The 26,572-nt window shown below is 36.9% G+C and overlaps 1 protein-coding gene across 3 annotated transcripts in view; it reads right to left on the bottom strand.

Moving 5' to 3' along the window:
* Positions 1–26,572, bottom strand: part of Scaper (S-phase cyclin A associated protein in the ER) — a 414,909-nt gene that overhangs the window by 312,954 nt on the left and 75,383 nt on the right. The window contains exons 10-11 of one of the 3 annotated variants that reach the window (XM_052188286.1): positions 18,140–18,399; positions 10,653–10,883 (exon numbers count right to left, since the gene is read on the bottom strand). In XM_052188286.1, coding sequence (XP_052044246.1) covers positions 10,653–10,883; positions 18,140–18,399 — 491 coding nt within the window. The remainder of the gene's footprint in view (positions 1–10,652; positions 10,884–18,139; positions 18,400–26,572) is intronic. The other 2 variants (XM_052188287.1, XM_052188288.1) reach the window with 2 other exon arrangements.

Here is a 26,572-nt window from a genome sequence, read left to right as displayed (position 1 = left end):
TTGCCCTGCAGAGGGATCAGCACTCGGAAGAGGTCCTGCAAAACAGGCAACACCAGATTTACAGAGAAAACTTGGGACAGGTCACACTAGGACTCCAAGGGCATCCAAGAGGAGGGCAGCACATCAGCAATCTGTACCAGGGGAAACCCAGTCATGCAGAGGTGCTGAAATAGCCTTACAAGCTCATAGGAGGTTCAAACACCAGCCAGTGATAACAAGACCAACTAACGCCAAAGATAACAAGATGGCAAAAAGCAAATGTAGGAAAGTTACCAACAGAAATCTAAGCAATATGGCAGCATCTGGACCCAATTCTCCAACAACAGCAAGTCCTGGATACCCCAACACACCAGAAAAACAAGATTTGGATTTTAAATCACTGGTCATGATGCTGCTAGAGGAACACAAAAAGGACATAAATAAATCTCTTAAAGAAATACAGGGGAACATGAATAAGTTAGAAGCCCTTAAAACAGAAACACAAAAAATCACTTAAAGATATTCAGGAGAAGAGGGGTAAACAGATAGAAGCCAATAAAGAGGAAACACAAAAATCACTTAAAGAAATGCAGGAGAAATTAAGTCAACAGGCAGAAGTCATGAAAGAGGAAACACAAAAATTTCTTAAATAATTAAAGGAAAACACAAACAAACAAATGAAGGAACTGAGCAAAACAATCCTGGATCTAAAAACAGAAGTAGAAACAAATAAGAAATCACAAAGGGAGACAACTTTGGAGATAGAAAACCTTGAGAAGTAATCAGGGGTCATAGATGCAAATATCAACAACAGAATAAAAGAGATTGAAGAAAGAATCTCAGAGATGCTGAAGATACCATAGAAACCATGGACTCAACAGTCAAAGAAAATGCAAAATGCAAAAAGCTTATAACCCAAAACATCCAGAAAATCCAGGACACAATGAGAAGACCAAAGCTAAGGATTATAGGCATAGATGAGAGTGAAGATTTACAACTTAAAGGGCCAGCAAATATCTTCAACAAAATTATGGAAGAAAACGTCCCTAACCTAAAGAGAGAGATGCCCATGAATATACAAGAAGCCTATAGGACTCCAAACAGACTGGACCAGAGCAGAAATACCTCCCATCACATAATAATCAAAACCCCAAATGTACTAAACAAAGAAAGAATATTAAAGGCAGTAAGAGAAAAAGGTCAAGTAACATATAAAGGAAGACCTATCAGAATCACACCAGAATTCTCACCAGAGACCGTGAAAGCTAGAAGATCCTGGGCGGATTTCATACAGACTCTAAGAGAACACAAATGTCAGCCAAGATGACTATACCCAGCAAAACTCAAAATCACAATAGATGGAGAAACCAAGGTATTCCATGACAAAACCAAATTTACACAATATCTTTCCACAAACCCAGCCCTACAAAGCATAATAGAGGGAAAACACCAATACAAGGAGGAAAACTATACCCTGGAAAAAGCAAGATAGTAACCTTCTTTCATCAAACTCAAAAGAAGATAACCACTCAAATATAAAAATAACATCAAAAATGACAGGAAGCAATAATCACTATTCCTGAATATCTCTTAACATCAATGGACTCAATACCCCAATAAAAAGACATAGACTAACAGACTAGATAAGGAAACAGGACCCTACATTTTGCTGCATGCAGGAAAACACACCTCAGTGTCAAAGACAAAAACTACCTTAGAGTAAAAGGCTGGAAGACAATTTTACAAGCAAATGATCTCAGGAAACGAGCCGGAGTAGCCATTCTAATATCAGATAAAATGGACTTTCAATCTAAAGTCATCAAAAAAGAGACATGGAAGGACACTTCTTGCTGATCAAAGAAAAATACACCAAGAAGAGCTCTCAATTCTGAACATCTATGCTCCAAATGCAAGGGCACCCTCATTCGTAAAAGAAACTTTACTAAAGCTCAAAGCACACATTGCACCTAACACAATAATTGTAGATGACTTCAACACTCCACTCTCCTCAATGGACCGATCAGGAAAGCAGAAACTAAACAGGGACACAGTGAAACTTATTGAAGCTTTGGACCAATTGGATTTAACAGATATTTATAGAACATTTCATCCTAAAGCAAAAGAATATACCTTTTTCTCAGCACTGCATAGTACCTTCTCCAAAATCAATCATATAATTGGTCACAAGACAGACCTCAACAAATATAAAGATATTGAACTAATCCCATGCCTCCTATCAGATCACTATGGAGTAAGAGTGGCTTTCAATAGCAACAAAAACAACAGAAAGCCCACATACACGTGGAGGCTGAACAATAATCTACTCAATGACACCTTGGCTAAAGAAGAAAGAAAGAAAGAAATCAAAGACTTTTTAGAATTTAACGAAAATAAAGGCACAACATACTCAAATCTACAGGACACAATGAAAGCAGTGCTAAGAGGAAAACTCATAGCCCTGAGTTCCTCCAAAAAGAAAATGGGAGAGAGCATACACTAACAGTTTAACGGCACAAGTGAAAGCTCTGGAACAAAAAGAAGCCAATTCACCCAGGAGGAGTAGAAGACAGGAAATCATCAAACTCAGGGATGAAATCAATCAAATGGAAACAGAGAACCATACAAAGAATCAACAAAACCAGGAGCTGGTTCTTTCAGAAAAATCAACAAGATAGATAAACCCTTAGCCAGACTAACCAAAGGTCACAGAGACAGTATCCAAATTAACAAAATTAGAAATGAAAGGGGGATACAACAACAGAAACTGAGGAAATTCTAACAATCATCAGATCCTACTACAAAAGCCTATACTCAACATAACTGGAGAATCTGGAGGAAACGGACAATTTTCTAGACAGATACCAAATACCAAAATTAAATCAGGATTAAATAGATCATCTAAACAGTCCCACAACCCCTAAAGAAATAGAAGGGATCATAGAAAGTCTTCCAACGAAAACAAAAACAAAAACAAAAAACCACAGGACCAGATGATTTCAGTACAGAATTCTATCAGACCTTCAAAGAAGACCTAACACCAATACTCTTCAAGCTATTCCACAAAATAGAAACAGAAGGAACACTACCCAATTCCTTCTATGAAGCCACAATTGCGGTGATACAAAACCACACAAAGATCTAACTAAGAAAGAGAACTTCAGACCAATATCCCTTATGAACATCGATGCAAAAATACTCAATAAAATTCTTGCCAAACAAATCCAAGAACACATAAAAACAACCATCCACTACGATCAAGTAGGCTTCATCCCAGGGATGCAGGGATGGTTCAATAGACAGAAATCCATCAATGCAATCCACTACATAAACAAACTCAAAGAAAAAAAATCACATGGTCATTTCATTGGATGCTGAAAAAGCATTTGACAAAATTCAGCGTCCTCTCATGCTTAAACTCTTGGAAAGGACAGGAATTCAAGGCCCATCCTTAAACATGGTAAAAGCAATATACAGCAAGCCAGTAGCCAACATCAAACTAAATGGAGAGAAACTTGAAGCAATCCCACTAAAATCAGGGACTAGACAAGGCTGCCCCCTCTCTCCATATCTTTTCAATATAGTACTTGAGGTACTAGCTAGGGCAGTTAGACAACATAAGAAGGTCAAAGGGATACAAATTGGAAAGGAAGAAGTCAAACTATCACTATTTGCAGATGATATGATAGTATACTTAAGTGACCCAAAAAACCAGAGAACTCCTACAGCTGATAATCAACTTCAGCAAAGTGGCAGGTTATAAAATCAACTCAAGCAAATCAGTAGCCTTCCTATATTCAAAGGATAAGCAGGCCGAGAAAGAAATTAGGGAAATGACACCCTTCACAATAGCCTTCAATCATGGTATGCACTCACTGATAAGCGGATATTAGCCTAGAAACTTGGATTACCCAAGTCATAATCCACATATCAAATGATGTCCAAGAAGAACGGAGGAGTGGCCCTTGGTTCTGGAAAGACTCAGTGAAACAGTATAGGGCAAAACCAGAACAGGGAAGTGAGAAGGTGGCATGGGGGAAGAGGGGGAGGGAAGAGGGCTTATGAGACTTTCAGGGAGTGGGGAGCCAGGAAAGGGGAAACCATTTGAAATGTAAATAAAAAATATATCGAATAAAAAAGAAAATAATAATAAAAAATTAACACATGAAGAAAAATAAAATAAAATAATGAGTCCAGAGCTAAACAAAGAATTTTCAACTGAGGAATATTGAATGGCAGAGAAGCTCCCAAAGAAATGTTCAACATCCTTAGTCATCAGGGAAATGCAAACCAAAAGAACCCTGAGATTTTACCTCATACCAGTCAGAATGGCTAATATCAAAACTTCATGAGACAGCAGGTGCTGGCGAGAATGTGGAGAAAGAGGAACACTCCTCCACTGCTGGTAGGATTGCAAGCTAGTAAAACCACTCTGGAAATCAGTTTGGCAATTTCTCAGAAAATTGGGCATAATACTACTGGAGGACCCCGTTATACCACTCCTGGGCATATACTCAGAGGATTCCCCAGCATGTCATAAGGACACATACTCTACTATGTTCATAGCAGCCTTAGTTATAATAGCCAGAAGCTGAAAAGAAGCCAGGTGTCCCTCAACAGAGGAATGGATACAGAAAATGTAGTACATTTGCACAACGGAATACTACTCATCTATTAAAAACAACAAATTCATGAAATTCACATGCAAATGGATGGAATTAGAAAATATCATCCTGAGTGAGGAAACTCAATTAAAAAAGAACACAGATGATATGCACTCACTGATAAGTTGATATTAGCTCAGAAGCTTGGAACACCCAAGATACAATTCTCACCTTTTTTCTAATTAAATTATAGGAAAGCACACTAAGAATAATCTCAGAACCATGAATTTGCTAATTTGGCCTCTAGTGTAATTTTTATGGCTTCTGCATTTAGTTCTCAAAAAGAACTTCTTCAACTTTTTGGAGTTAGTGATGATTAGATTATTTAATACTCAGTGTGTTTTGTAATATCTTGCCTATATAATTTTATTCTATTTTTTTCTAGACCATAAAAAACCCATATGGTGTTGGTACAGAAACAGACAGGTCGATAAGTGGAACAGAATCGAAGACCTAGAAGTAAAGACACACGCACGTCGACAGTTGATCTTTGACAAAGATGCTAAAAAACATACGGTGGATAAAAGAAACCATCTTCAATAAATGGTGCTGGTCTAACTGTATGTCTATATGTAGAATGAAAACCAATCCATATTTGTCACCCTGCACAAAGCTCAAGTCCAAGTGGATCAAAGACCTCAACCTAAAACCAGATACACTGAATCTAATACAAGAGAATGTGTGAAAGAGCCTCAAACTTTTCTTTAAAAAAAATTCACAGATATATTGAGAGGTCAACACTGTTCTCTAAAATGAAAAGAGCAATAGTAAGGCTATAGAAGATATGAAAATATTATCAACAAAATGTTACTAGAGATTTTCCCAAGTAAAATAAAAACACATGTTCACACACAGACACATGCGAAGGACTGTGGATCTGGCTCAGTGGTAGAACACTTGCCTAGAAAGCACAAGGTCCTGACTTCAATTCTTGGAACAGCCATACTAAGAAATATTCATGTGACTTTTAACCATGAGAATAAAAACTAGAAGTGCCTTAGATATCTATAAGCAATGAATGAACAAGCATTGTGCTGTCTGTACAAAATAAGCTACTACTGAAGCTGAAAAAGCAATAGACTACGACACATACTTCAGGGATGAACCTAGAAACAACTGTGCTGTTTTGTTTTGTTTTGTTTTGTTTTGTTTTGTTTTCCAAGACAGGGTTTCTCTGTGTAGACCTGGCTGTTCTGGAACTCACTCTGTAGAGCAGGCTGGCCTCGAACTCACAACTGTGCTGTTGAAAGTTCCCAAACAAAGAACACAGGATTATTTATATAAAATTCTGAAAGCACAATCATCAACAATGGAAAAGACTAGACAAGGGGATACAGTGTTAGAGGAAGAACAAAAAGGAAGGGCCAGAAGGATGGTTGTGGGGAGGAATGTAAGAACTTTGAGTAGCAGTCACTGTGTCGAGAATCATGGTTATAGTGATGGTTTCAAAGGTATAAGCATAAGTAAACATTCATCAATTTCTACAAATTAAATATGCAGACTACTAAAATCAATTATAATTAAATAAATGTACTGCAAGCTGCAAATTCTTAAACCCCAGGTTATAAGTAATTTAAAATAGCATCTGCACATCACTAATTTTTTTACTTCCCTTCCTCATTCATTAAGAGGATCCTATCAAAACATGCAAAGGACAAGGTTGTTCCCAAGAAATATAATTAATTAGAAATGATAAAGACAATTAATGGGTTTCTTACATTCTTCCTAAAAGTCTGAAAGTCCTATAGAAAGTAGCAGTTATTATTAATGTGCCACACAAACATAGAAACAATATCTAAATTCCAAATATCAAAGTGTGTGTGTGTATGTGTGTGTGTGTGTGTGTGTGTGTGTGTGTGTGTTGGTATGTTTGCAAAATGTAAGTTAGTACATACACCTCTGTTTCTTCATTTTCTCAGCCAATTTTGTTTCCTGAAATATATTCGTTTTATGAAAACCTGAATATACAAACTTTGTGCCAGAGTTTATAAATGACAGAAACACTGATTAAGTCATCCCTACACAACATTGTATCAAATGGTGAGATATAAATAATTTATAATTATTTTAAATGACTTTACAAGAAAATTTGAAGATACAACTCTTAAAAAGTTGGCTTAAAAAGAATCTAGATTTATAATGGCATATTATTATTATAAGATTGGCAAAGATTAACTGTAACTTTTAAAATCTTTTCAGTAGCATTCATTGGGCATAATTAATGCATGTATATAATATATGTAATATATACTTATTAAATCTTTAAGAATTTCATAAAATATATGAAATTCCCATTGACAACTTCCTATCCCTTCACACCTAAGTTGGGATTCCTTCTTGTTTTTTCTTTGACCATGGAGTTGAGTTTGGGTTGGCCAGCTAGTCTTGTGAGTAAGGCCGGCCTATCAAGGTTTTGACTTCATTAAGGAAATATTATTACATCATTTTTTTAAAAAACTGACTCTCCCTCTCCTAAATAGAAGCCACCAAATGCCATAACTTGTTGAACTACTAATAGAATTTCATGTCCTCTCCCTGCAACACCCTATGGAGATTTTAGTCTGGATAGAGCTCAATACAAACCTATGAATGCTGTCACATTGCTGTGAGGTCATAAGTGCAGCTGCCTTGTTGTGTCTGGGAGAATATTGTTTTCTTGATGTTACTGACCATACCTGGCTCTTACAATATTTCCAAGACTCAGGGATTTCAGTAGAAAAGATTGACATTTTTAACATTAACACTCAAACTCAGGACCCTACACATGCTAAGCAAGCATTCTGTTAGAAGGACAAAATGGCAACCAACAGATTGGGAAAAGATCTTTACCAATCCTACATCCAAGAGAGGGCTACTATCCAATATATACAAAGAACTTAAGAAGTTAGACCCAGAGAACAAAATAACTCTATTTAAAAAAAAAAAAAAAAAAGGATAGAGCTAAACAAAGGTTTTTCAAGTGAGGAATACTGAATGGCTGAGAAGTACCTAAAGAAATGTTCAACATCCTAGTCATCAGGAAAATGCAAACAAAACAACCCTGAGATTCCATCTCACACCAGTCAGAATGGCTAAAATTAAAAACTCAGGCGACAGCAGATGCTAGCAAGGATGGGGAGAAAGAGGAACACTCCTCCATTGCTGGTGGGAATGCAAGCTAGTACAACCACTCTGGAAATCAGTTTGGCCGTTCCTCAGAAAATTGGACATAGTACTACCTGAGGACACAGCTATACCACTCCAGGGCATATACCCAGAAGATGCTCCAACATTAATAAGGATGCATGCTCCACTATGTTCATAGCAACCTTATTTATAATAGACAGAAGCTGGAAAAAACCCTGATGTCCCTCAACAAAGGGATGGATACAGAAAATGTGGTATATTTACACAATGGAGTACCACTCAGCTATTAAAAACAATGACTTTATGAAATACTTAGGCAAATGAAAGGAACTAGAAAATATCATCCTGAGTGAGGTAACCCAATCACAAAAGAACACACATGGTATGCACTTACTGATAAGTGGATATTAGCGCAGAAGTTCGGAATATCCAAGATAAAATTCACAGACTACATGAAGCTCAAGAAGAAGAAAGACCAAAGTGTGTGTGCTTTGGTCCTTCTTATAAGGGGGATCAAAATACCCATGGCAGGAGATACAGAGACAAAGTGTGGAGCAGAGACTGAAGGAAAGGCCATTTAGAGACTGCCCTACCTGGGGATCCATCTTATAAACAGTTACCGAACCCAGACACTATTGTGGATGACAACAAGTGCTTGCTGACCGGAGCCTGATATAGCTGTCTCCTGAGAAACATTTGCCAGTGCCTGACAAATACAGAGGTGAATGCTTTCAGCCAACCACTAGACTTGAGCACAGGGTCCCCAATGGAGGAGCTAGAGAAAGGACCCAAGAAACTGAAAAGATTTGCAGCACCATAGGAGGAACAACAATATGAAACAACCAGTACAGCCCAGTATTCCCAGGGACTAAACCACCAACCATAGAGTACACATGGAGGGACCCACAGATACAGCTGCATATGTAGCAGAGGATGGCCTTGTTGGACATCAATGAGAGGAGAGTCGCTTGGTACTGTGAAGACTTGATGCCCCAGTGTAGGGGAATGCCAGGACAGGGAAGCAGGACTGGTTGACTGGTGAGCAGGGGGAGAAGGGATGGGATAGGGGGTTTTCGGAAGGGAAACAAGGAAAGGGGATAACATTTGAAATGTACATAAAATATCAAATAAAAAAGAAAAAAAGCAAGATTCCCAGTCAATTTTTGGTAATAGTTCTGCTAATCAGGTGAAGAGCAAGAAATTTGTGTTCTATTTTATTTGAGCTAGCCCTATGACAATATCATACTGAGAAACAAAATAAAAATCACTTTTCTCCTCATTGCAAGAAATCTTTTAAGAATCTACATGTGACATTAATCTAAAGCAACCCATGAGAGTATCCTCCCATAATCAAATCACAAGAGAAAAAACTTAATATGCTTTCTAGCTGCAGAAACAGAAAGTATGAATATGACAAATATTACTACTGATGTTGAAGGAAATACTCTCTTGGTTTTAATTATGTTCATTTTTTAAATTTTCATTACTAAAAGACACAAGAAGAGAATATCTTATACAATCGTATCGAAGGAACTTAACCATTATTTTTGTTATTGCTGTCATGCTTGTTTCTTTTTCTTTAAGTATCTCATATCACTTTCCAAATTCCTATGATTATCTCTATAAGATATAGAATTTTACCTAATATCACTTGCAGACATTCTCAGTTATTAAATTCTAAAAAGAATTATTATATATAATTGTCTTTGAAAAAAACTAGGAACAGAGTAAATGGCTTTTTCAGTAAAGTACCTGCCATTCAAGCCTGAGGATATGACTTCAGGTGTTCAGCACACACACCAAACACAGACACAGCATCACACATCTGTAACCAGAGAGTAGAGGTAGGGGCAGGGAACAGAAACAGGCAGGTCCCTGGAGTTCACTGCTGTGTCACCTAAGGCATCCTATGAACCACAAAGTTAATGAGCCTCCCTGTCTTACTTAAGGAGAGGAATGATAGTGGAAGACATACTGACACTCACTATTGGCTTCTACACATATGTGTATGAACATCTATAACATGTATATATCATAAATATATATACATATACAAGGGAAAAGTTAAAAAATGTGTGTACTCATATATATTCATATATACATTTACAAAGTTAAATAAAATTTTAATCATAATGTACCTCATTTATATCTGTGTCCATTTCTTTAATAAGTTACTTAAGCAAAGTTAGTTAAGATTAGCCCCAGGGTGGGGTGTGTTAATACTAAAATGAGCAACAAAAATAAATGATCAGAAATTAAGTAATCATACAAAAACACAAAACTACACCTAATCAATCAGTTCATTTTCAAAGAATTGGGACTAAAGATCAATAACTTTAATCTTAAAGACCAACTCCAGCTGTTTTTGAAGGCCCACTCCAGCAATCCTAGCACTTAGGAGGTATAAATAGGAAATCAGGAGTTCAATGCCATACTCAGATACATAACAAATTCAAGGCCAACCTAGATTACATGAAATCTTGACCAAATAAAAAAAAATTAAAAAAGAAAAAAGAGGAAATGCAGCAGCAGCAGCAGGAATCCTTTCTCATTGATGGGAATACCAAATATTGAAGAAAAAAAAGCCTTACAAAATTCATGTTCTTTTCTCTTCTGATTTATTTTTTAATGTAGATGCTAGGTTACTAAAATGTACTTGATGAAATTGCATATAAACTGATTCTAAACAACTGTTGTACTATCATTTTTGTCCTCTACAAATCAGTAAGAATTTTAACTATCTGAAAATGTTATTGCTAGAAAAATGTCAAAATGAAATGACATATAAATAAAACCTGTTCTGTAAAGTATGAGGTTATAATTCAGGTGAATAATACCTAAATTTATACTTTTAATATATTCAGGATTCCGATAAGTTATTCTTACCCAGTCAGCAGCACTCACATTTGAAATATCTGAAGGGTCTGTCGTCTCAGTCACCATTTCTATTGTCTCTGCTGGAACTCTGTCTTTGTCTGTTGGCAAAGCTGTGGTGTTTTGTGGAGTAACAGCAACACATACTGCATCACTGTGAATAGCTGGTATTTCAGAAGTATGTACTGAACTGTCTTGACTATTACCAGAATTCTTGACATCATCCAATACACTCACTGTGAACTAAAAACACATACTTTTAGAATAAGCCAGGGATGGCTTTCAAATGAAACAAATATTAGATTCTGTAAGAGTTAGTTCTACTTAACCTATCTACTTCACCTATCAAGTGACGCAGCACTTACCTGTCTAATTGAAAACTTCTCTCTCTCCCTCTCCCTCCCTCTGTGTGTGTGTGTGAGAGAGAGAGAGATGGGGGGAAGAAACCATTCAGCCACAGAAACTTTATCTGCATGCCTGCTATGTGTTAAGCGTCATCTTTGGTATTCTCGGAAATGGTGCTTTACATATAGCAATATTTCCTTGTAGTAGAGTGGTTTTTAATAAACATTATGCATATCAGCATGAGTAAACATGTACACACATATCACTGAGCTTGTGTGATCAAAGGACAACTTGTATGAATGGATTCTGTACTTCTATGTGGGTTGTGGGTATTAAACTCAGGTCACTGGGCTTGGCAGCAAGTATCTTTACTTATGAGTCATCTCGCCAGACCCCGTGAGCTAGTTATTAATAAGCATTTCATATATCCCACAAGGAAATCTAGTCACATGTATAATACTAACCATTGTACTCATTTAACCAAAGGTATTATGCAGTCTTTTGTGAACCATTGAATATCAAATGGGCCAGTATCCTGAAAATATCCTAAAAGTATTTCTTTTTTTTTTTTTTTTTTGGTTTTTCGAGACAGGGTTTCTCTGCATAGCCCTGGCTGGCCTGGAACTCATTCTGTAGACCAGGCTGGTCTTGAACTCAGAAATCTGCCTGCCTCTGCCTCCCAGAGTGCTAGATTATAGGCATGCACCACCACTGCCTGGCTATTTTTTTTTTTAATCTTTTCCTCTTTTCTTTTTTTTTTTTTTTTCTTTTTTGGTTTTTCAAGACAGGGTTTCTCAGTGTAGCCCTGGCTGTCCTGGAACTCACTCTGTAAGCAGGCTGGCCTCGAACTCAGAAATCCGCCTGCCTCTGCCTCCCAGAATGTTGGGATTACAGGCATGTGCCACCACCGCCCAGCTCTAAAAGTATTTCTTACTACAATTTATTTAGGGTAGTTTCCTCAAAATTATCAAACTTGTCCTCTTTAAAACATAATCTCATTATTTTGTTCCCCCATCTAAGTAGGACTGAAGCATCCACACTTTGGTCTTCCTTTTTGTTGCACTTCATATGGTCTGTAAATTGTATCGTGGGTATTCCAAGCTTTTTTCCCAATACCCACTTATCAGAGAGTACATACCATGTACATTCTTTTGTGATTGGGTTATCTCACTCAGGATGTTTTCTAGTTCCATTCATTTGCCTGTGAATTTCATAAAGTCATAGTTTTAATAGCTGAGTAGTACTCCATTGTGTAAATGTACCACATTTTCTGTATCCATTCCTCCATTGAGGGACATCTGGGTTCTTTCCAGCTTCTGGCTATTATAAGGCTGCTATGAACATAGTGGAGCATGTGTCCTTGTTATAGGTTGGAGCATCTTTTGGGTATATGCCCAAGAATGGTATAGGTGGGTCTTCAGGTAATATTATGTCCAATTTTCTGAGGAATTGTCAGACTGATTTCTAGAGTGGTTGTACCACCTTGCAATCCCATCAACAACGGAGGAGTGTTCCTTTCTTTACATCCTCTCCAGCATCTGCTGTCACCTGAGTTTTTGATCTGAGCCATTCTGACTGGTGTGAGATGGAATCTCAGGGCTGTTTTGATTTGCATTTCCCTGATGATTAAGGATGTTGAACATTTCTTTAAGTGTTTCTCAGCCATTTGGTATTCCTCGGTTGAGAAACCTTTGTTTAGCACTGTACCCCATATTTAATAGGGTTATTTGGTTCTCTGGAGTCAAATTTCTTGAGTTCTTTGTACATAATGGATATTAGCTCTCTATCGGATGTAGGCTTGGTAAAGATCTTTTCACAGTCAAAGTTGGCATTCTGTCCTGATGACAGTGTCCTTTGCCTTGCAGAAGATTTTCAATTTTATGAGATCCCATTTGTCTACAGTTGATTTTAGAGCCTGGGCCACTGGTATTCTGTTCAGGAAATTTCCCCTGTGATGATGTGTTCAAAGACTCTTTCCCAATTTCTCTTCTAATAGATTAAGTGTATCTGGTTTTATGTGGAAGTCACTGATCCAATTGGACTTGGGCTTTGTACAGGGAGATAAGAAAGAGTCTTCTACATGAAGACTGCCACTTAAGCCAGCATTATTTGCTGAATATGCTGTCTTTTTTCCACTGGATGGTTTTAGCTTCTTTGTCAAAGATCAAGTGACCATAGGTGTATGGGTTCATTTCTGGGCCTTCAATTCTATTTCACTGATCTGCCTGTACGTCTCTGTATCAATACCATGCAGTTTTTGCCACTATTGCTCTGTAGTAGAACTTCAGGTTAGGGATAGTGATTCCCCCAGAATTTCTATTATTGTTGAGAATAGTTTTCACTATCCTGGGTTTATTGTTGTTCCAAATTAATTTGAGAGTTGTTCTTTCTATCTCTGTAAAGAATTAAGGTGGAATTTTGATAGGGATTGCATTGAATCTGTAGCCTGCTTTTGGTAAGGTGGCCATTTTTACTATATTAATCCTGCCAATCCACGAGCACTGGAGATCTTCCATCCTCTGAGGTCTTCTTAAATTTCTTTTTTCAAATACTTGAAGTTCTTGTCATACAGATCTTTTACTTGCTTGGTTAGAGTCAAACCAAGATATTTTATACTATTTGTGACTATTATGAAGGGTATTGTTTGCCTAATTTCCTTCTTAATCCATTTATTCTTTGAGTAGAGGAAGGCTTGAAAAAGACAACCTACAGTAGTCTCAGGGAGGGAAATGGTTGAGCTAAGACAAGACATCTAAACACCTATTGCATGTCCTCATGCAACTTATATCCTTTGGATTTAAATGTCCTCCATTGCCCACTCAAGAATGAATCACATATGACCAACAGAAATGCAAAAATACAAAAAGTAACATTGGCTTAGACCACCTACATATCCATTTGTAAATGTACTTTAATAACTATAAACAAGTATATTTTCACATTCCAACAGAATATAAGAAAATGGTGCTTTGTGTTCTAATTATTCTTCACATTAAAGAACTCAAACCTAAAATTGTGAACTTAATGCTCACATAACTTCTAAATAAACACTGATAAACACTGCAGTGGCCATAAAGCTCTGAGTCTGATGAACTGTTTTTAAAAATATTAAACTCTGCCAAGTCTCAAAAACTACTCTAGAAATCCTACTATTGGTCAGAACTTAGCATCCAAAGTGTTGATTTTAACAGAAACAACATTTAAATTGGATCACACTATTTACAATGCTGTCAACATTATTAACCTGTCAGTCACTATGATTTATAATCTTCTTGATAATATTTACATTATCATTACTGATGCTAATAAACAGTTTACTATTTATTAAAAAAAAGTATCATTTATCAAAGAAATCAAAGCTAAACTATAAAATGAAGGGTAAAAAAGTTATAAACCAACCCCTAATTCCATTTTTAGACACCCTAATTCCACTTTTAGAGTGACAGTGAAGAATATGAATACTATTGTCACTTTGACTTCCATCAAACCTAAGCAAACATTATAGCAGACATTTTAATTACCCAAAATTCTTTGTATGGAATACTCTTTAAATCTCAATTTATTTTAATACACAAAAATATCATTAATTTTAGAACCAGATTATAGTTTTAAGTAATATGTAGCAATAATATTTCTGATGGTAGATAAAATGAAAAAATGACTTGTTATCAGGTGTGGTGGTAAGTGCTTAGAATCCCAGCACTGAAGAATATGGGGCAGGAAGAGCTGGAGGGGCACAGGTCAGTGTTAGAGCCTGTCCTAAAGCAGAGAGAGCTGGGCATGGTGCTGCACCCCTGTGATCCCAGCACTCAAAGGAGACAAAGGCAAATGAAACTTTGAGAGTTCCCAGGGTAACCTAGTCAACACAGAAATTCCAGGCCAACCAGGACTATGGAGTGACACAAGTGTCTGGTACAGCTGTTCCAAGAGGTTCTACCAACACATGACCAATACAGATGCAGATACTTGCAGCCAACCATTGGACTGAGCCCAGGAACCACAATGAAAGAGTCAGGGGAAGGACCAAAGGAGGTGAAGGGGATTGCAACTCCATATGAAGAAGAAAATCAACTAACTGGACCACCCAGACCTCCCAGAGACTAAATCACCAACCAAAAAATTGAGCCATGTACATATATAGCAGAGGATAGCCTTATCTGACATCAATGGGAGGGGTTGCCCTTGGTTCTGTGGAGGTTTGATGCCCCAGCTCAAGAGGATGTTAGAGCAGTGAGGCAGGAGTGGGTGAGCGGGTGGAGGAGCACCCTCATACAGGCAAAGGTGAGGGGGAAAGGGGGTGTGGTGGAGGATTTGTGGAGCGTTAACCTGGAAGGGGGATATCATTTGAAATATAAAGAAATAAAAAGATTAATAATATATATATATGCGCGCGTGCGCACACACACACACTATTTTCCATATGTCTAGGGTTCTTACATAGTGTCTCAAATTAGAACACCTCATGTAAGGTATAGCATCAAAGAAGTTTGAAATCTCATAAAGACAGAAAACACAAACAGTTAAGAATACTGTAATATTAGAGTCTTGTCATGGATAGGCCTGGCAGTGGAGACCTGTCGCTTCAAGTACTCAGGAGTCTGAGAAGAGAACCACAAGTTCAAAATCAGCCTGGGCTACAAAGTGAAATCAAGGTCCACCTGAACCACTCAGTAACATCCTATCCCAAAAGAAAAAAGCTAAAAAGAAAATACAGCTCAGTGGTAGAGCACTGGCCTGGCATGTGCATAACACCTAGGTTCTTTCACCAATACCAAAAATGTAAAAAGAAAAAGAAAAAAGCAAGACCAGGAAATTAAGAATTATTTCCAATGGGGAAAATATCTTTTGGATAAAGATTAATTTAAATGGTAAATAACATTCTAAACTGAAAATATTACAACTATTTTATAAATTATTTTATTTAGATTCTTCTGATAACAAAGAATATGTCATTGTTCATTTTATATAACAATTATATCAAATGAGTGAGAAATTTTATATAAAAATATGTAAATTTTATCAAAAAGGCATGAGTTCATAAGACAAAGTGAAAAAAATACTAGGAACCTTAACTTCAAAAAATATACTTAACACTGCCAGTTGTAGATAGTCAAAGCAAAACAATACCTCAATGTCATTTTTTTTAACTTTCCTGTATTTTTTTTTTAATTTTTTAATTGGTTATTTTCTTTATTTACATTTCAAATAGTATTCCCTTTCCTCGTTTCCCCTCTGAAAACCCCCTATCTCACCACCCTCCCCCTGCTCACCAACCCACCCACTCCCACTTCCAGGTCCTGGCATTCCCCTACACTGGGGTATCAAGCTTTCACAGGACCAAGACCCTCCCCTCTCACTGATGCCAGATAAGGCCATCCTCTGCTACATATGCAGCTGGAGCCATGGGTTCCGCCATGTATATTCTTTGGTTGGTTGTTTAGTCCTTGGGAGCTCTGGGATTGGGGAGAGTCTGGTTTGTTGATATTGTTGTTCTTCCTATGGGGTTGCAAACCCCTTCAGCTCCTTCAGTTCTTCCCCTAACTCCTTCATTGTGGTCGATGTGCACAATATGATGGTTGGCTCAAGCATCCACATCTGTATTGGTCAGGTTCTAGCAGAGCCTCTCAGGGGACAGCTCTATCAGGCCCCTGTCAGCATGCACTTCTTGGCTTAAGCAATCATGACTGGGTTTGCTGGCTGCATGTGGGATGAATCCCCAAGTGTAGCAGACTCTGGGTGGCCTTTCCTTCAGTCTCTGCTCCACTCTTTGCACCTGCATTTCCTTTTGACAAAAGCAATTCTGGGTTAAAATTTTTGAGAAGAATGGGTGGCCCCATCCCTCAACCTGGGGCCATGCCTAACCTGTCCATATACTCTCTACAGGTTCTCTAGAAGGAAGACCAAAGTGTGGATGCTTCAGTCCTACTTAAAAGGGGGAACAAAATAATCACTAGAGGTAAAGGGTGGGAGGGACTTGGGAGAAAGAGAGGAGGGGGAGGGGAAAAAGGATAGGATCAGGTGTGGGAGGAGACAGGAGGTATACAAAAGGCCAGGAAACTGAACAGAAGTGTATAGCAATGGGGAATGGGGGTAGCCAACAGAAAGTCCCAGAGGCCAGGAAAGCAAGAGGCTCCCAGGACCCAATGGAGATTACATAAGCTGAAATCAATGTCATTTTTTAATGATACTAAATGCCAAATGAAACAAGATAACACCATCTGAGCTGATTAATAAGACCTTGTCAAATTACAACCATTGTGACATTAAGTATAATCACATTATTTCTGACACAAAGGGATAAAATAAACTGAACTATAGACAAAAAATGAATAACAAAGAACACTGTTTATGAAGCAAAACAAAACAAAACAAAACAAAACAAAACCAAAGCTTCAATGAGTTCTTCCAGACACATCAAGGATGAAAGCCTAAGACAGAAGAGGAATTGTCCCTAATGAAAACCACTACTAGGACATAACTGCCATGTTGACCTTTGAAATGGTAAAAAAAAGATGATAGTTAAATTACAGGCCAGCCTGGACTACATAGTAAGGCCCCATATTTAAATCATAAATAAAATGATGGGTAAGATGACTCAGTGGGTAAAATGCCAAGCCTGATGACATGAGTTCAAAACCCCAAACCATGATAGTAAGAGACAAGCAACTCATATAAGATGTCCTCTGACCTCTTCAGGTACACCACAACACACACTAATAAGTACAGTCTTTAAAAACAAATTTTAAAGCCTTTAAATTTTTAACAATACTAAAAAGGTGATACAATCTAAGAAAAGATTAAATATTGGCTATATATTAGATATTAAAGAAATGTTATATTCACTTTATAACATAACATAAAAGAATCTATCTGTTCCTACAAGATACATGCTATGGTATAAAAGTGGATGGCTTTCAGGTTGGTACATTAATCTAAAGTGTTTAGCATACTAGAGACAGATCTGCAGGCAGAATAAAAAGAAAATATAAGATTAATATGTGAATCTAAGTAGAGGGTATATTAAACCAAAATAATCTGAAACTTTTCTTAAGATCTCAAATTATAGAAACAAATACTGAAACGGAAAGGAGAAGTCATTCTAGCATACACGGACATGTTTAAACACAGTAGTGAGGATTTTAAAAATACATTACCTGAGTTCTTTCAGAAAGAGGATGGTCAGAAGAATGTAATGAGTCTTTGGATAGCAACTCAAGAGTAGAACATCTGTCTTCAACAAGTTTCCCTTTCTGCATGCTTTCTTCAGGTAAAAGACATACGTTTTCCTTATCACTGTCATCCTTTGACCTTAAGGTTTCTGTCACTAGTGAAACTTTTGGCATCACTGCTGTCGATCGGGAACGAACTGGCCGACCTCTCTGAACAGTCTCCCATCCCTCAGCATCTTTCCGTTCTATTTAATAAAAGAAAGAAATTAAATCAAATTTTCTCTAGATGATAAAAATATTAGAGACCGTACAAAAAGAAATATTTTCCAATTTAATTTCATTAATTTCTTCTTCACTATTGTTTTTCCTAAATTATTTTAAGACAAAATTTAAACATTATTGCACTGTAATTATTTAGTCTTACATCTTCAATACTATCAGTATACCCAGCAAAAGGATCAATGCTATAAGTCATATCAATTCTATATTCAATACTTAGTCATGCTTAACTTTATCAAAACATACATGTTTTAAGTATATGTTATTTATACTTAAATATGTTGCAAATAATAACAAATAATATTAGTAAGTATTTTAATAACTGTTAAACAACAAATAATAAAATTAGTAAGAACCACACAAGGAGGAAAAACTGAATTACAAAATTAAAAGTTTAACAAAAGATTTCAGTTTCTAGTTAATTCAGCCAGTTCCTCTTCAAATTATGATGATTAATTACTTCATTCTTTAAAAGAAAGAAAAACACTTCAAGAAGTTGAACCTAATCCATTAGCCAAGACAGCCAATACAAACACTACCATATAATTTAAAAATTGAAACAAGTAAAAAGGGGTATTTCAAAATAAAAACTATACCAAGGTCTCTTAGAAACAAAAAATAAAAGGCTACAGACAAATTACATCTTCACTGAACCTCCAATGAAAACTATATTGATAAATTATTTCCATAACAACGATTGTTTAAGGACAGCAAATCATGTGTAAAACTGTCTGAGCCATTCAAAACAGAATATTAGAACAAAAGTATAAAAACTAAAATTTACATCTCCTTTCAAAATTTTATATACATAAATTTTCCAATATTACAAATATTATTTGTAAAGATGCATTAAATTCAACTCAATACAAACTCTATTTGAAGAAGAATTAGAACATCTCATTTGACTGTGATACATCAATGTATTTATAACAACATTTAATGCAATAATGCTTGGTTAGAATATTTACATCAGTGTTTAAGAGACAATCTTCCTGAAATTTCCATATTAGGTCTTGATGTTAAGATTATGCTATCATCCTAAAATATGACCTTGTAAACTTGGTATAAATTCCATAGACTAGATAATTTTTATTTTAGAAGTTTAGAATAATTTATAGGTACAGCCACTTTGACATAAAATCTTTTTGGTAAAAGATATTTCAGATTCACATTTTTACAGGATAATTATAAAGTCCTTCAACCTTCTCCTAACTCTTATTATGTAAATTTGAAGTTGTATTTTAAGATTTTTTTCCATTTCCTTTGATTTTTCTAAATCTGAGGTATAATGCTGCTTTAATAGTCTATTACTACCTTGTCAACATTGACACTTTCTCTATATTATTTCCTAGCTTTTCTCTGATGCATATCTTTATCTCTTCTATTCCTTCATCCACATTACTACAGACTGGTCATTTTATTCATCTATTTGAAAAATACCCCTTAAATTTATAGCTATCTATATTTTTTTCTTTTTAAGTTCCTCAGGGTTTAAGCTTGCTTTTGTAACTTCAAAAGAAGAATATTTTAGTTTTCCTTTTATCTCCATAACTCCTAAATGTTCACCTTCATTTAATTCATTTTTCAAGTTTTCCTGACATTGTCCAGATGTACCCTATGAAGTCACAAAAATTTCAGAATTATACAGCTATCTTTTTGTATTTTTTCTAACTTAATTCTGTATTATTAGTAACAAAAAATGCTTTATCTCTATTCCATGGAGAGGTACTCATAAAGATCACAGAAATTTTCACAGAAACAGTTGGTTCTTTCTACTGCGTGGATTCATCCCAGGTACTAAACCCAAGTCATCAGGCTTGATGGTGAGTTCTTTACACATTGAGCCATCTTGCCAGCAGCAGCACTCCCACCCCCTACCTCCCAAATGATTTAAATCACCTAAAATTTCACAAGACTTTCTAACAACTCAGCATGTTTTGAATAAATGTTCCATGTCTGCATGCATATGTATTTAGACTTAATAATTCAGGCCATAAAAAAAGAACTTTAATGAAAATTGGCCTTTTTCTTGCCAAAAACAGCCATAAAAACTAGACAAAATATATAAAGAAGCTGTTTAAAGGTGCTGGAGAACAACCAGCATAAGCATGTCCTAAGAATCTACAATTCCTGAGTGAAGGGAGGGGCAGCATCAGACTCCCTTTCATGTGAGCCTTCTGACTGAAAACACTTGCCACTGGGAGTACAAGGAATTGTGTTCTAGCAAAAGCCAGCACTCCTGCCCTGGCACTAGAGTCCAGAGGCAATGCCTTACAGAAAGTGGAGGATACTACAAGGAAATAAACCCCTCCAAAAAGATCTGCATTCAGTCTTCCCTGAGATTCTGACAACTAGTCAGCTTTTCACATACAAGGCAGGACTCCAAAAAAAAGCAGCAGAAAGAAGCAGCTGGGAGGTTAACGAGCTAAGCAGAAATTGAAGTAACGGTACAATTCTTGGAAACAAAAACTGGAATTCAGGGATATAGTGGGTTTTCTGAACACTCAGGGGTTTTCAGTGGAAATCTCAAAAGGAGTAATAGACTTGAATAGAATCTCAAACCAAACTATGTTAGCATTAGGAACACAGATCTCTGCCTCTTCTCTATCATCCTGCAAGACAGAAGAGAAAAACCTCTAATTCTCTTGCTTTCATATTTGTTTTATTAGTTATGTTGTCCCTGCTGGTGCCCATGACAGTCAGAGAACAAGTTTCAGGAGTCAGTGCTCTCCTTCCACTAAAGTACCAAGGAAATGAATTTAGGTCATGGAGCTGCCTGAGGCCTAGAACTCTACAGCAGCCTTCTCATTGTTATGACTACAACCACTACCGCTAGTTACTGTTCGGACTGCTATCAACATGACAATCACTGCCACTGTCTCCTCATAGTACAGCTTGGCCCTCGGGTTATATACAGCTTGGAGGGACTGGGATATAAATGTATTTTTGAACCATTCATAATACTGCTTCAAGTTCCACAGCAATCTCAAGTCTGGTATAAGGTCCAAATGTAGGCTTTCAATTATAAAAAGTCAGGGGGCTTCTGTTGAAAGAGGATAATTTATTCTCCCATCTACACCTTAGTGAGAATTGTTGCAGGAAAAAAGGTCACCAAAGTTAGTGATAGCTGAAACTGTTTCAAGTTGTCTGAAGCAGCCATGGTTAATGCAGGGCTTTCTGAAATAGAAGTCATAGCTTTAGGTATAGTGGTCCTTATAGTTGAAATAAAGCATTCCTGAATGGCAGACAATGATTTAAAACAACAGGCTGACTTTGAGGCAAACTCTTGATTGGCCAAGAGCTATTTGTCAGCTTCACACTTAAAACAGTCAGACATTAAAATAGGTTGATTCTCTCAGGAAGTTGAGTGGTAGCTTCCCAAGCCCACAAATGATTAATGGTTGAATAGACTGTTTACTGTGCTAATTGGATTAAAGCATATACACATATGGATTGAAACCAACCACACAAAGAAGCACCAGCTCTCTAAATTAGAAAAGTATGATAAAAAAGCTAAAGAGAAGGTCAGAGAGGTTAAACTTACTAAAATTTATTTTAAAGAAAGTGCATACAATTCCAGTGTTTGGGGTGTTCATTTGGTTGGTTTTGGTTTTGTTTTTTGATTTTTGTTTTTTCAGGTACAACTCTTACAAAATATCTGTGAGGCACGTAAAAAGACCCAACAGGAAGAAGACAGGGATAACTAGCAGATGCTGACAGCCTCTTACGTTTTAGGTGATTCAAATCCTAATGTGTACCCAAACATAAATGTCTCTGAGAAAGTAGACTTTTAAGTTAGACATCTCAGATGTTTCTATGGTTTTATCACAAATGTTTGATTCAACACATTTAATCTTCTATTCTGGTATCACCACTTACTCTTTTTTAGATAGCATTTAAAAAAAAAAAAACCCCTAACACTGCATTTTTAACATCCATCAATATTTTAAGAAGTTTGAAAATTTTTCATTGTTTGAGAATTTCATACTTGCATATAACGTGTCTGCCAAATCTACTTCTATTCTCTCCTCTCTTTATTCCTCCCTTATCCATCTACCTTCATGAGCCTTCTATAAACCTACTGGGTCCACCTAGTGTTAGACTGTCTGCATGGGTGTAGGACATGAGAGGATCCTTGCAAATACTCATAATTCATCAGAGCACGATGAAAAAATCAGAATGGATGGAGAAAAGGGCTGATGAGACCCATGCCTAGTTCATATGCATTTGCCATCTGATGGGAAAGAAAACCAGTTTTCTTCAGGGATGTGGCCTCTGAGAGGCTATCCATATTCCATTGGATGGTCCTACACTCAGAATCCATATTTTGAATGATAAAAAGTAATTTATGATTGTACAAGCTGGCTTAATAGTAGACTACATTAGTAGAATACAAAGTAGTATTTTGTATAGTAGAATACAGAGTACATAGCACTACCAAGGATTCAGACTGAAGTATCAGAAGCAAAAAGAACAGTGAGGAATACATACAATTTAGCCAACTGTGTCAAGCCTGTTAAACATTAACATTGAGTATCTTTGCTGACTTTGTTTATGAAAACACTCTACTCCTGCCATAAGCACACTATATAACCAACATAGAAGAACAAGTTTGTGCCTTTCTACAGTTAGGATTTATTGAGAAACAATAAATTCACAATGTATGACAGTTCAGTTGACAGGAATTTGCTTAGTACTCTTCACTTTCTTTGACAGTCCTGGCCAAGTCAAACAGATTTTTATTTCCAATTTTAATTACTAATATTAGTTCTCAGGTTACAAATTACATATCACAAAACAAAGGTACCTATCTATATGTAAACATGTAAGGTACAAAAAAAGCCCGAAAAGAATAAGCAAGGAATTTTATGGAGTTCAAAGAGGCCTAAGAAATCAAATCTAAAAAACTGATAGGGACGCAAAGGACTCTATGCCAGGAATGTAACATGGCAAAGTGAGCACCAGACATAGCTGGAGGGGCTACTGTAGCCAGCCACTGAATCCCGCTTATGGGTCAGAGTTGAGCAGCAGACTTCAGTCTAGCTGCTCAGATGAAAGGCACAACCCATTCAGACAGATCCATGGCAAGTCTAGATAGTGAACAGAAGTCTTGACTTAGTCCAGTATTTTCTGACTGTACCCCGATTCCTCCATTTTGGGATGGTAATACATACTCTGCATAATTGTATGGTGAATGTATATAATTTGTTTTTTGATTTAATAGGGTTACAATTCAGATAGTCTCAGACTTGGACTCTGCTCTTTAAAAAAGTGTTGGAACTGTGGAAGGCTATGAGAACTTTTGAAGATGGAATAAATGCATTTTGCATTATGTCATGGCCACAAGACTACAGAGGCCAGGGAGTAGAATGCCATGGTTTGAACGAGATGTCTTGTACATCTCAGGAATTTGAATACTTAGTCCTTATTTGGTAGATGTTTAGGGAGGACATTAGTCCTGACCCATACCACCCTTGTAAAAACTAAAGATGGCAGCACAAGCATTGCCAGGCAGAGACAGAAGGAACTCAGGGAATGGATGACCAGTCAGCCTAGCCAACTGGCTAGCTCTAAGTTCAGTGAGAGCCCTGTCTCAAAAAAATAAGGTGGAGAACAATATAGGAGCACACCTGACATCAACTTTTGGCCTCCAAAGTATAAAAGAGATGGGAGGGAAGGAAGGGAGGAAGGAAAGAGGTAGGGAGGGAGGGAGGGAGAGAGGAAGGGAGAGAGGGAAGGAGGGATGGAGGGAGGAAATTTAACAGTGTAATCTTTCTCTGCTTTGTATTTTGTATTATAAACATTCATTCTGCTGTGTCTCAAAGCCCAGAGTCACAATGCTTCCATAGTCCACACTCTTTGAACTCCTTCTGAGGCTTCCCACTACTTCCTGAAGGCCTAGGTATCCATCAGGGATGATTTTCTTTCCATCCCAAAAGTTCTCCAGAGAGAACTGTGCTCGGAGCACAGATCTGTTGTTTATAACTTTGGCTCTCTCTCTATATATATTTTAAGCTCTTTTTGTCCAGCATTCTAAACATCTTGTTCCACTGTACTTAGTATTCATAGTTCCTCTTATAAGGTCAGTTACCGGATGTTATTTTCATTCCTTTTTGGCATTTATTTTCTCTAAATACTTGTAAAAATTTTCTATTTCTTCAATTTTCACTATTTTTATTATATTATATACAGATAAAATTTATTTTGTATTTTTCCTGCTTGGGACTCAGAGACTTTCTTAAACATAGCAGCTGATTTCTTTTAGCAGTTTGGGAAATTTATGTAATTTTAATTTCTTAATATTATCATCTTCCTAAATTCTTCACTTTCAGCATGCCATAATCATAAAATAGTCTAGACTAATGGCTCTCATGCTGAGATCCTCATCCTAGATAATTAACTAATTAAAAAGTCTGGCCAAGTGGCTCTCACCCTGGAATTGCCATAACTGATTGATTGATTGATTGATTGACTGATTGATTGGCTCTCTGTGCTGTTTTATTTTTTTTCTAATGGTAACTGGGTCTGAGAAACATAATCCTCTTTTGAGACCTCACATGTTTAAAAGTATAGAAATCTCTTCTCAGTTTTAATGAGTAATTTAGTTAGGCATAATCTCTAGACTATGAGTTAATTCTCTTTCAGAATTCTGAAGATCATAAAATTTTATTTGTAGTGTAAGACCCCCAAAAACCGAGAGTGCCCCAGCACCCCACACCCCGGAAGGCGACACCCAAATCACTTGCGAGAAACGGTCTTGATGCAATAGCATGAGGATTTCTTTATTCCAGAATTCTGGGTTCCACAGCTGTACACCATGCAGGGCTAGAGGGCTGAGGACCGCGAATGCCAAATTGCGACAGCTTTTATAAGTTTACGGCAAAGCCCGCGAATCACAAGCCAATCATTTCTTAGCATGGAGAGCCCACGGAATGCAAGCCAATTGATTTGTACCACTCCAAATCAGTTTAAACTATCGGGAACCCAAGCTCAGTGGACCAATTAGTTTCCTATTTTCTTGCACGTCTACAGCTGCATGAACTCCTGCATAGGGGTAAGGGCATAAGTTTACAGAAGCAAGATAAGCTTAGCCCATTTCCAGTTACCTTAGGGGCCATGATCACCTATTCAAAGCCTTTCTGCTAGATCTAAACAAAGGGCGGGCTCTGGAATGTGACCTTTTACCTAGTTTCTAACAAAGTGAGATAGCATTTTAAACTTCTGATTTCTTAGGGTCATTAGAGTTAGGCTGTATTATTTTCTATCCTTTCAGTAGCACTAGACATTGAACTGATGGGGCCAACCAATCTTGGATTTTTCCCCCTCTGAAACTATAGGTTAAATAAACTGCTTTTGTTTAAAAGACACATATCCTGATATTATGCTATGGCAACAAAAAAGAGAATAGAACAGAACTCTTGCCTACTACTAATTTGCAACAAGTCTACTTGTAAAAAAAAAAAAAAAATCAGGACAGTACATTGGGTAAAAGGAAAGAATAATATTTAAAATGAGACAACATGACTGAGATCTAAATAGAAAAATGGAATGAAATATATCCATAGTACCAAAAAAGAAGTGTCTAGAAATCAACTCAGGATATCCCATTTGCTAGAGAAGCACTCTACCAATGAATTACTGCATTGCAAGCCTCCATTTTATAGTTTTAACTAATAGAGATCAATAGATATAAAATAAGAGCAAGTTTGGGGTTGCTTGGTTAGTTGGTGCACAGAGCCGTATTTGGGAGTCATTCCTCTTGGTACAGCAGGAATCCTTGGGTGGAGTGCTAAGAGTGTACTTAACATTGGCCAAGGACAATCCCTGGCTTCAGGCAGGAATCTGACCTTAGGACAATAGGGAAGTAGATTACAGCAGGAATTTTTATCCGAGGGTGGAGAAGCTCAGTGAAGGTTAAGCTCATTGTTCCTCCAGGTCTAGGAATTCCTGAATTAAGCAGATGATCCACCCAGCTGCTGGAGCAGTCAAGACAAGGACCTCCAGGAGAAGCTAGACAACTTCCACTGGAACTCAACAGGGAGTCTGGGGAAGTGTTTTGCCCAAATTGTTAAAAGGTCTGACCAACATTAAAGTTTTGGCCTCGATCAGTGAAACATTGTCCTGGCCCTTCTTTCTTTT

This window comes from Apodemus sylvaticus, chromosome 7, assembly GCF_947179515.1.
Source record: "Apodemus sylvaticus chromosome 7, mApoSyl1.1, whole genome shotgun sequence".
NCBI classification, from domain to species: domain Eukaryota; kingdom Metazoa; phylum Chordata; class Mammalia; order Rodentia; family Muridae; genus Apodemus; species Apodemus sylvaticus.
Note: the sequence above shows the minus strand (reverse complement) of the source record. Positions and strands in the feature narration are given on the sequence as shown.